This window comes from Dipodomys ordii, unplaced genomic scaffold, assembly GCF_000151885.1.
Source record: "Dipodomys ordii isolate 6190 unplaced genomic scaffold, Dord_2.0 Scaffold198, whole genome shotgun sequence".
Taxonomy (NCBI): Eukaryota; Metazoa; Chordata; class Mammalia; order Rodentia; family Heteromyidae; genus Dipodomys; species Dipodomys ordii.
In genome coordinates, this window is record NW_012267414.1 from 716,923 (window position 1) to 728,569 (window position 11,647).

Below are 11,647 nucleotides of genomic sequence, written 5' to 3' on the forward strand. Positions count from 1 at the left end.
TGTGCTCAGCGTGTGACTGTGCTCAGCGTGTGACCGCGTGCTCAGCCTCTGACAGCCTTCCTTTCTGATGGAGAATCCTCAAGTGTTCAAATGTGGAGCCAGTTGGAGAGTTAATACCAGAATGTAGAGTCCTTTTCATTTTAGTACGAAACTATCTGTATCATCTCGCCCTTAACAATTCAGTTCATGAACAACCACTGAAAAGCCCCAGTGTCCCCCAAATTATGCTGAGTGCCCAGAATACGATGATGTAAGTTCATCCTGCTCACAGATTGCAACAATGTTGAAGAGGCTGATCCAATGTTACAGTGATGCAGTGAGGCTGATCCAGGGTTAGGGCGATGGAGAGTAGGCTGATCCAGGGCTACAGTGATGGAGAGAGTAGATTGATCCAGGGTTACAGTGATGGAGAGAGTAGGCTGATCCAGGGTTATGGCGATGGAGAAAGGAGGCTGATCCAGGGTTACGGTGATGGAGAAAGGAGGCTGATCCAGGGTTACAGTGATGGAGAAACGAGGCTGATCCAGGGTTACAGTGATGGAGAAAGGAGGCTGATCCAGGGTTACAGTGATGGAGAAATGAGGCTGATCCAGGGTTACAGTGATGGAGAGAGTAGGCTGATCCAGGGTTACAGTAATGGAGTGAGGGCTGATCCAGGGTTACAGTGATGGAGAGTAGGCTGATCCAGGGTTACAGTGATGGAGAGTAGGCTGATCCAGGGTTACAGTGATGGAGAGAGTAGGCTGATCCAGGGTTACAGCAATGGAGTGAGGGCTGATCCAGGGTTACAGTGATGGAGAAAGGAGGCTGATCCAGGGTTACAGTGATGGAGAGAGTAGGCTGATCCAGGGTTACAGTGATGGAGAGAGTAGGCTGATTCAGGGTTACAGTGATGGAGGGAGGGCTGATCCAGGGTTATGGCGATGGAGAAAGGAGGCTGATCCAGGGTTACAGTGATGGAGTAGGCTGATCCAGGGTTACAGTGATGGAGAGAGTAGGCTGATCCAGGGTTAAGGTGATGGAGAGAGTAGGCTGATCCAGGGTTACGGTGATGGAGAGTAGGCTGATCCAGGGTTATGGTGATGGAGAGTAGGCTGATTCAGGGTTACAGTGATGGAGAGTAGGCTGATCCAGGGTTACGGTGATGGAGAGTAGGCTGATCCAGGGTTACGGTGATGGAGAGAGTAGGCTGATCCAGGGTTACAGCAATTTTTGAGAGTAGGCTGATCCAAGTTTACAAGGAAGAGAGGAGGTTGATCCAGGGTTACAGCAATGGAGAGAGTAGGCTGATCCAGGGTTACAGCAATGAAGAGAGTAGGCTGATCCTACTCAGGGTTACAATGAGGACAAGAAGCTGATCATGCTCTCAGAAGTCTGGTGAGGACAGCTTTTGAAAAAGAGTTAATTACAATTCTGACAAATGCTGAAGGAACAGCTGTACGTTTCAGTGTTACAGCAAGGGGACGGACCTAGTTCTGAGTGCAGGGAAGGCTTATCGGGGAGTGACGGCTGACAAGAGATGTGAAGAAAGTGTAAAGGAAAAGATGAAGGCAGAAGCGAAAGGCAGCCATGGAGTCAGAGGACGGAGCGGGAGAGAAGTGGCCACGGCGGGTCAGCGTCACCATCAGAGGCCGTGGCATTCCCAGTGCCACACCCTCTGTGCTCAGGGTCAGCGGGAGGACATGCACCTGTCGCCCATCAGAAACCCACACCCTCCTCTTGGTTACTCCTCCACTTCCCCGACCTCCTCTGAGCACCTCTCAACCCACAACCTCTATTATCTATCCACAACTACAACAGCTCAAAGCCATCGGTTCTTAAAATCTGCTGTGTGACTAGTAAGCACTGCCTTGACTAGTACTAAAAATGTCCTAAACTCCTACTAAACATCAGGTTCTATCCATCCGTGAAACCATGTGTGTAAAAATGAATCACAACCACTTGGCATCATTTGTGAAAACACTGGTTTATTACATGTGAGTTCACAGAATGGATACTTGAGAACTTTAAAAATGAGTTAGGAATAACAACTGGATATAAAATCTCCAAATCCTAAAACCTGAAATAACCAATTCACAAGTTTTCTTAAATTTTTTTTTTCTCATGATTAGCACAGCTTGAAAACAGTGATGTTCTTCCAAGGAAAAAGGAGATTAAAACGGACACAGGATGAGGGTAGAGTTCCCACTGGGTTTATTCTCCACTGGAGCACTCGTGGCAAGCTCCATTCTCTTACTTACAGGAAACCACCATGGATCTCCTCTTCAGCACCCGCAGGCAGAGTGGAAAACGTCCTGCACACAGCCGCAGCCACGTCCTGCACGTGCCATTTCCACTCATGCTAGTCCGACAGTGTCCCCAACGCTGTGCTGTCAGCGAGCTACGAATAGTTCAAGTATTTCCCAGATTCATCATGGAAGCTGCTTTTCTTCTCTGCACTGAAATCACACTGAGCTGAAATTAAAATAAACAATCAGTAAGCAGTTACTTTTGCTGTGGCGAGTGTCAGGCTAGTACAGAGGACCGTGCAATGTGCTGCAATCGGTAGTTATCTGCAGTCTTACTGGAAGTCCTGGAAGAGGTCTGTGTTTGGTGTTCATTTCTGGTTTACTCCAGACTTCAGTATCTGCATTACTTTCGAGAAATGTCAAGAATGACATCCCATACTCAGAGGGGTTCACTCTAAATTCCCAAATTTATTTATTTCATAGGTGGATAAAAAAGGCATCTAGATCAAAGTTAATCAGAATATGCAGCATGAAAGGGCATCTTTCCCATCACCACCCGCACTGCTTTCCACAGTCCTCTTCAGATACTGCTATTGTCAGCAGCATGTTGTTCTTAAACATTTCGAGACAGGATCTTCAATGCATAACCCTCCTGCCTCAGCTTCCTGAGTGCTGGGATTATAGGTGTGTGTGTGTGTGTGTGTGTGTGTGTGTGTATGTGTAAGTTCTGGTACTCGGGCTTGAACTTAGGGCCTAGACTCTGTCCTTTAGCTTAAAGTTGGCACTCTACCACTTGAGCCACATCTCCACTTCTGGCCTTTTGGGGGTTAACTGGAGAAAAGGATCTCTTGGATTTGACTGTCCAGGTTGGCTTCAAATCATGATCCTCAGATCTCAGCCTCATCAGTAGAAGCTAGGCTTACAGGTGTGACTCTTTTTTTTCCCCTGAGTGCTGGGGCTTGAACTCAGAGTCTTGCACTTTTTTGGCTTTCTTGCTCATGGCTGGTGCTCTACCACTTCAGCCATTCTTTTAGCCTAGCTGTTTATTGGTTATTTTGGAGATGGAGTCTCGCTTTTTCTGCAAGACTGGCTTTAAACAGCAATTCTGTAGATGTCAGACTTCTGAGTAGCTAGGATTACAGGCTTGAGCCATGACACTCAGATATAACCAGGTTGTACATTTGTAGAGATATTTGAAAGGAGAACATATACACACGTATACATTTCTTTTTTTTAATGATGAAGTCTACATTCACTTTTCATCATGTCTTCTTCTAAATAACCAGCCTTAGGAATAACTACATGTTGAAATACTAGACTGCTCTATGACTGTGGGTTTACATCTTCACTATTAGAGATCGTGTTGCAGTGTGTGTTGTACATAACAGTTGCCTCACCAAGTCATCCGGTGCGAGCGTGGGCCAAAGGTCATGCTCACTGAACAATTCTGAGAGGCCTGACGGCCGTGCCTAGACACTGTCCAGGGGACACTCACATCCAAATAGAGTTGGGCCCACAGAATCATCACCGAACTTTATGATCTGATAGTAAAAATGGCACAGGCATCACCTGCCATGCTTCCCTGTAAAATCCCCTCGCCGTCTTGTCCACGGCACTGAAGCACTTTGTCTTTTCTCAACTTCAGCACTTTGACATAAGTTCAGGATACTGAACCTTTTTATTACTCTGTGGCTTGAGGTTCCCCTGGGGAGCAAACTCCAGACCATGGTGCATGCTCAGCAACCACTCTACCACTGTGTTTTCTCCTGACCTTTGTGACTAATGCAGCCCTGAGACTGTCAATGCTTATACTTATAAATCGTTCTGTAGACGCTGCTGCACAGAAAGGTTTCGCCTCCCATATTGTAACAGTTGCCTTCTTGTCAGAAGAGTGCAGTGTGACATTCAATACAGCTCAGAGCTGCACTCAGAGAGGTGAGAGGCTGTCAGAAACATGGTGTGTCCAGGGCAGGCCGGGCCAGCTCAGCAGGCCCAGGGCTCTAACCACAGCCTCCACATGCCTTTGGTGCATTAAGAGGAATGCCCTCAGAGGGATTCATTTTTAATAGCCAGTCTTGTCTTTAGAAGGGAATAGGAAAACGAGAGAGGATTTGGAGAAAGCAAAGAGAAAAGATGAAAATAATAAAGTCATGCGGAGTTTACCACAGGGTCCCATTTCCCAGAGGAAAATTAGCTCCAGGATACTGTCTGTGAGCTTTTATGCTCAAGGCTAACGCTTTACTATTTGAGTCACAGCTCCACTTCAGGATCTTTGGTAGTTGATTAGAGAAAAGAGTCTCATAGACTTTCCTGCCTGGGATGGCTTTGAACTGTGATCCTCAGATCTCAGCCTCCAACACAGATAGGATTACAGGCGGGAGCCACAGGTGCTCAGCAGGACATTTCTTTTTTGTAGGCAGAAAATGCTGAATGACCACTGTTCATTTTTAAATAACATCAGAATGAAAGAAGAAAAGCTCAAAGTTTGTTATAGACAAATCTGTAATTACTGAGGGGGAAAAAAAAGCTTCAAAACCCCCACAAAACAGTGTGGCAGAAGCTTGTCAGAGGGGAGTCAGTGAGAACCTCAAGAGGGAACTGTAGCAGCATCATTCGATTACGCAACTGGTTTAAAAGCTGTGCTCTTTTCACTATGGGAAGCTAGGTCGTTGGTTTTAAGGAGGTGTTTCCTTTGCAAGGGTCTGTGTGTGCCAGGGGGCGGGTCTGCCTGAGCCCAGGAGTGGGAGGCAGCAGAGGCAACGGTGACACGTCATGAAAAGAAATGAACCATCAAGGGCCATATAGGACTATAAAGGACTATACTGAGTATAAACAGGTAAGTCACGCGTGCGCACGCGCGCACACACACACACACACACACACACACAACCATTCAAGGGCCGTATAGGACTATAAAGGACTATACTAAGTATAAACAGGTAAGTCACGCGTGCGCGCGCACACACGCACACACACACACACACACAACCATTCAAGGGCCGTATAGGACTATAAAGGACTATACTGAGTATAAACAGGTAAGTCACGCGTGCGCGCGTGCACACGCACACACGCACACACACACAACCATTCAAGGGCCATATAGGACTATAAAGGACTATACTGAGTATAAACAGGTAAGTCTCTCTCTCTCTCTCTCACACACACACACACACACACACACACACACACACAGAGCCTCTGCTGTTCCCTACCTGCTGGGAAGCGGAAGCAGCTCTGTCTTCAGCCTGACTTAGTCGGCTCTGAAGTCTGTTGGCTTTTTCTTGATGTTCTAGAATTAACTTTTCATTCTGTTATGGAAAAGATAAAAAAAAAGTTAGGAATCCACATGAGGGTTAGTAGTATAGTTCAAGTGAACATGCTCAACAAGTTTATACAAGGCTTCAGGTTAAAACCCCAGGAATGTGGAGAAAAAAAGAAATGGAGATTTTTTTTTAATGGAATAATCAATGAAAACCCTGGATATAATTTTATTACCTATAAAACAAAAAAGAGCTGGGAGACAATGGCTCTATAATCCTAGCTACTCAGCAGATTGAGATCTGCAGATCATGGTTCAAAGCCAGCCAGGTAGGAAAGTCTATGAGATTCTCATCTCCAATTAACTATCAAAAAGACGGAAGTAGAGGTGTGGCTCAGGTGGTAGAGCACTAGCCCTGAGCAAAGAAAAAGAAAAGCTAAGGGTTGCACCTAGGGCCTGAACTCAATCAACCCCAGGATTGGTACAAGGAAAACAACAACAACAAAACAAGAGCTGGGTCCAGTGGCTTATGTCTGTAACCCTAGCTCAGATGAGGCACTGATAGAAAAATTGAGGCTTAAGGACATCACTGGGCAAATGTAAGACAAGTCTCTGAACAAAAAAGAAAAGTGGACTGGCAGTGTGGCTACAAAGGAGAGCGCCTGCCTACGTAGCACAAACCTTCGTTAAGAGCAACAAAACACAAGAGGGCTTTGCACTGTTCTTAAATGGCTTCCTATCCTGCAGCTCAAGAAAGCTACTGGGTCAACTCAAAAGCAAAGTGCGTCAGAAGGTAAGAACAGGATGCTTTGTTCTGACTTGTTAAGCTTGAAATCTGAGATGAGTGGCTTGACATGACCAGAGAGCTTGTGAAAATACGGAACCTGGGTATTCTGACCTGGTGCACTTCTCCCCAGGAGTCTGGGTCTTACCTCTACTATCTTTTCGTTTGCTATCTCCAGCTGGGAAAGCAGCTCTTGCGTGTGAAGTTTCTGTCGACTCAGCTCACTTCTGATGAGAGAGAGGTAGGAACCCATTCATATAATTGCCCAAAATCTAAAATGGAATCTTTACTAATTTTAAAACAAAAATACCATCTTGATGTCCAAAATAAAGTTACCTAACACACCCTATCTTCATTCACTTCTTTATGTAATATGTGCATACCCTAGTACTTTTATTTGTGTGTACAAATCATTGAACACACGTTAGTTGAGATGGTAGATTCCAGGCCGTGTATTTTGTTGTTATTAAAATCTTGAGTCCTGCCAATGATGAGCACCTGGAAATCTGCACACTCAGGAGAGGTCAGGCCATCACGATTTCCAGGATAGCACGGCTGTGTCGTGAGAGATCCAGTATCAAGAAAATTGTTTTTGTCATGATTTAAGAAATCACAATTTAGCCAGGTGCCGGTGGCTCATTCCTATAATCCAACCTACTCAGGAGGATGAGATCTGGGGATCAGAGTTTGAAGCCAGCCAAGGTAGGAGAGTTCATGAGACTCTTATTTCCAATTAACCACCAAATGCCAGATGTGGAGCTATGGTTCAAGTGTACAGCACCACACTTGAATGAAAAGGGAGACCACCCAGGCCCTGAGTTCAAACAACAGGACTGGCTCCACCCCTGCCTTGGCAAAATAACTTCTATGTTGTAAAATTTTATACTAGCTGGCGCTGGTGGCTCACGCCTGTAATCCCAGCTTCTCAGGAGGCTGAGATCTGAGCACTATAGTTTCAAGTTAGCCCTGGCAGGAAAGACGATGAGACTCTCATCTTCATTAAACTACCAAAGAAGCCTCAAATGGAGCTGTGACTCAAGTGGGAAAGCACTAGCCTTGAGCAAAACAAGCTCAGTGACAGTGCCTAGGCCCTGAGTTCAGGTCCCAGAACTGGCACACACACCCAAGAGCACGCACACATGGCGCGCGCGCACACACACACACACACACACACACACACACACACACACACACACACACACAGCAAACTTACAAGGCTCTGGGTCCAAATAGTAATGTTAATAAAAGGAAAACAAAAAATACATATTTAAAGGTGTGAAAGTCTTCACTTTCATTATGCTGCGATATTAGGTGTTAAAATAAAAGTATATTCCTATTAAGTATGCAGTATTATTATGATTTCTCATAAGCAACTGAACAGACCTTTGTCTTGCTATTCTTGTTCTATCTGCCTGACATTTTTGTACACTGAGTTCACTGCACTTGTCAAGCCTCATTTTAAACGCCACTACTTTTCTAGAACAGTCCAGCCCTCTAACGCTTCTTGCCTCATGCTGGCTACAATCAACCTCACTCTTCATTTTCCTCCTCTTACTTGAAACACCCTAAAATTACCTTGTTTACTCATTACTTTATCTTCTTAGTGTGTGTTTCTCTCCACTAGGATAGCTACTCCAAATAAGAGGCTACATCATACAGGATTAAAACACTGTCTTCATTTAGTAACAACATTTCCAATATCCTGCATCTGCTTTTCCAAAGGGTTTATAAGCTATCTTCTTTCATTTAAGAGAAGGCCATAACTGAGTGACTGCATTTGCAAACTAGACATCAAATAATACAATAAATCCATGATGCCACTGCTTAAAAATCAATGTGTTCTAAAGCGTTTTCTGTAATGAATATTCCTACTAAGATTATTTATAGAATTATGTGAAGAATATACTTAAAGCTACAAAGAAAGGGCCAAAATCTCCTTGTAACATTGAAGTGCTTACTTAGAATAAGACTGGCAGAACTGCAAAGCTATTGAAGTGGTGCCTGTTGCTTTCCTCCCATTGCGTCAAGGAGAGAAAAACGAGATGCAGATCAAGTCACTGCTGATGAACAGGAGAAATACTGGTGAGCCACCAGGCTTAGGGTAGACTGTCAATACTCTAAAAAAGCGGACAGTGTTGTGGGGTGCATCTGGAGGATTCGGGATTCTCCAGAGGAAGTGGCTTTACCGATGATACACGACGGGACAAGCGAGATTAGATGGACACAGGCAGGGAGGAAAAGCGCAGCTCTCCAGAGAAGGAAGGTCTGGAAGAAAGGGTCATCAATGCGTGAAGCACGAAGCTTCAGGAAGGTGGGAGCTGGACAGAGTGGAAGGCGCTGGCAGTGCAGGAATGCACATCAGAAAAGATTTCTGAACCTCGACACAGCAGGCTAAGATTTATCCTGAATATACTGGAGAAACAAAGGAAGCAACATGACTCAACCTGGAAATCTGAGAATCTTGCTTATTGCAGCAGGAAAATATAAGACTTCTGCTAAACTAAGGAGTTTTGTAGTAATTCAAGTGACAATGTTGATAGCCAGAACTGTAGTGATTAGACGGAAATAGACAGGTTCCCTGATATTTAGGAGGTGGAATTAATAGCAATTAATGATTTAGGCATATGAAGGTAGTTTAGGATGACACAATTTTGCTAAAGCAACTGGGTAGGTAATGTGCCCTGCATGGAAATGGGAAATATAAGATAAACTAGGAGTTTGGGTAAGAGGTGACCATACTGTTTGCTGTAGCAAACAATAAAGGTCAGCACTAGATGTGTGATGATAATCGCTGGCCCCTTTCTGTTGGTCTCCTGGAAGCTATGAAGTGCCTTCAATTCTGAGGAGCACTTGCATGCACAGTGACTGAAATGGAAGGGTTTTGAGGTCATGGCCAAGACTGTTTACAATGCATCAGTCCTTTTGAAAACACTAAAATTCATTGAATAAAACAACAGAAGCAAAGCTTCCTTAATACATGAGGTAAGAGGCTTTAGGCCAACGTGTGGGCCATAAAAATGACTATAATTACTCCATCATTGTTATTTTCTTTTTTAAATTTTTTGTTTTAAAAGTTTTTCATTGTAAAAATACAGTACAGAGGGGTTACAGTCACATGAGCAAGGGAATGAGCACATGTCCCATCGAGCATTGTTACCTCCTCCTTTGTTTTTCCCCTGCCATCCCTTCATTGTTATTTTCGAGACATAGATGAAATAGGACGAGCCACACCAATTCTGGTCGCTACAGCACCAGAAGGTTTCCTCAGTGCACAAGATCCCCACCACCCCACAGAGGAGGAAAGTACTGAAACAAAGTGAACTATCCACCCCAGGGTTCCCAGCCGTGGCCTCCTCCAAACTCTCTCATGACAAATTAACACAGCCTGCGCCAGGTGTTTTTCTTCTGTTGAATTATACCATAATATGCTTCAGTTACTTTTAGTAATTATGCATTTTGTAATCTGCCAGTACCTGCAGCTGCCTCTCATACTGTTAATTAAAAAAAAAGAAGGCAGTCATGGCAGGCAAACATTAGAGATGTACAGCCAAGAAATTATGTTTTATAAAGTGAAAAGAACTCCTTAGACTGAAATGCTGGATAGTCAACACACACACACAATCTGAAAACTGAAAATTTCAGAATAATATTAACTAACCCAGTCTACATATTGAGAGGGAGAAGGAAGGGCTGGAGGGAGGAAGCAAGAACAAATACTGCACACTGTACAATTCATATTGTATGGAACAGCTTGCTTGCTTGTTTTTCGGTAGTGCTGTGGTTATGTAAAATGGAAGGACATAAATGATAGTTTCTACTATAATTTGGTGAGTGCCATAAAAACCAGAATGAGCTCTTCACTGATTTTAAATGCCTTCACTGCCATGAAAAAATCACTCATTTGTCATCCTTTGTTTTTCTGTATTCCTTCCACCAAGACACATTTGTACATTTATCTTTGAGATAAGGTCAACGTAATTGTTAGGCAATAGCAAAGACGAAGGCTGTCATCCAGGTGTTTTTAAGATATTCTTAATGAGTACAACCTGATAGGGCAAAGGGCTGTAGTACCTGTAAAAGGGGTCTATTTAGGGAAAAACTTGGATGATTAGAACAGCAAAGAGTACATGTGAAGGAGGCGGCTGAAGTACAACCTGAGAGGTTCATTTTTAAAGCTGTTAATGAGTACTTTGGATGTGAATGACAGAATGCATGCCTCATGATATGTGCAGATAAACCATTATAAAGCCATCTGTTTCCGATGAATCAAAGGAGCCATCTGATTCTTTTAATATATTGCTTTGTTGCTTACTTCTAATATTATTAATAAAACATCTAATTAGTTGTACCACTGAATCACATTAGAAGCAAAGCTATTTTTCCTTTTGTTTTGTGCTGATACTGGCCTTGGGCTAACTTGGGACCGGAACCCATGCTATGGCTTCCTTGAGCCACAGCTCTGTTGCCAGTGTTTTGCTAGTTAATGGAGATAATACTCTCTAAGATTATCTACTGGAACTAGCTTTGAGCCTCAAACCTCAGATCTTAGAATCCTGAGCAGTAGTATGCAGGCATGAGCCATGGGTGTCTGGCCTCAAAACTACTTCTCAGGATAGCAGAGGAACCTTTTCCAAAGATACAGAAATACATATAGCAGCGAATCTCAAACACTACGGAATACCAAGTATACATTAGACTGTTACTATCCAATAAGAACATTATCGTTGTGTGCCCAGCACCACCTTTGTGATGCCCATTTTCACTGCAATAGGTGTACATTTGTGTACATCAGAACAATAAATGTTTAGGGCTGGCTCTGTGGCTCAAGTGATGATAGTGAGTGTCTAGTACCCGGCCCTGAATGTAAACCCTAGCATCTCAAAAAACCAGGAAGGAGGGCTGCTACGTGCAAGTGGCTTGTTTCATGGATTATTTTTCTCAGCAGGCAGGCCTTTCATGATGTTCAAGTACACATTCTTTTTACTGCTTTCAAAAGATTTCTGGAATGTCATTGTGACTCCAACAAGCAGGCCATAGACAAAGTGGAAACGGAATCTAAGGACACAGTGTGGTCTTGAACCAAGCAGGACACAGAGTCTGGTCTTGAATAGAGAGGTCACAGACTCTGGTCTTGAACCGAGCAGGACACAGAGTCTGGTCTTGCATGGAGCAGGACAGAGTCTGGTCTTGCAATGGAGCAGGACACAGAGTCTGGTCTTGCAATGGAGCAGGTCACAGAGTCTGGTTTTGAATGGAGCAGGTCACAGAGTCTGGTCTTAATGGAGCAGGTCAGAGTCTGGTCTTGCAATGGAGCAGGTCACAGAGTCTGGTCTTGAACCGAGCAGGACACAGAGTCTGGTCTTGCAATGGAGC

The 11,647-nt window shown here is 44.1% G+C and overlaps 1 protein-coding gene across 2 annotated transcripts in view; it reads right to left on the reverse strand.

Annotated features, from left to right (window-relative positions):
• Nucleotides 1-2,318: 2,318 nt before the first annotated feature.
• Sclt1 (sodium channel and clathrin linker 1) overlaps nt 2,319-11,647 on the reverse strand; it is a 56,657-nt gene continuing 47,328 nt past the window's right edge. For both annotated transcript variants that reach the window (XM_013034877.1, XM_013034876.1), the window contains 3 exons: nt 6,423-6,501; nt 5,444-5,539; nt 2,319-2,454 (listed from right to left, as the gene is read on the reverse strand). In XM_013034877.1, coding sequence (XP_012890331.1) covers nt 2,392-2,454; nt 5,444-5,539; nt 6,423-6,501 — 238 coding nt within the window. In that variant the 3' untranslated portion in view covers nt 2,319-2,391. The remainder of the gene's footprint in view (nt 2,455-5,443; nt 5,540-6,422; nt 6,502-11,647) is intronic.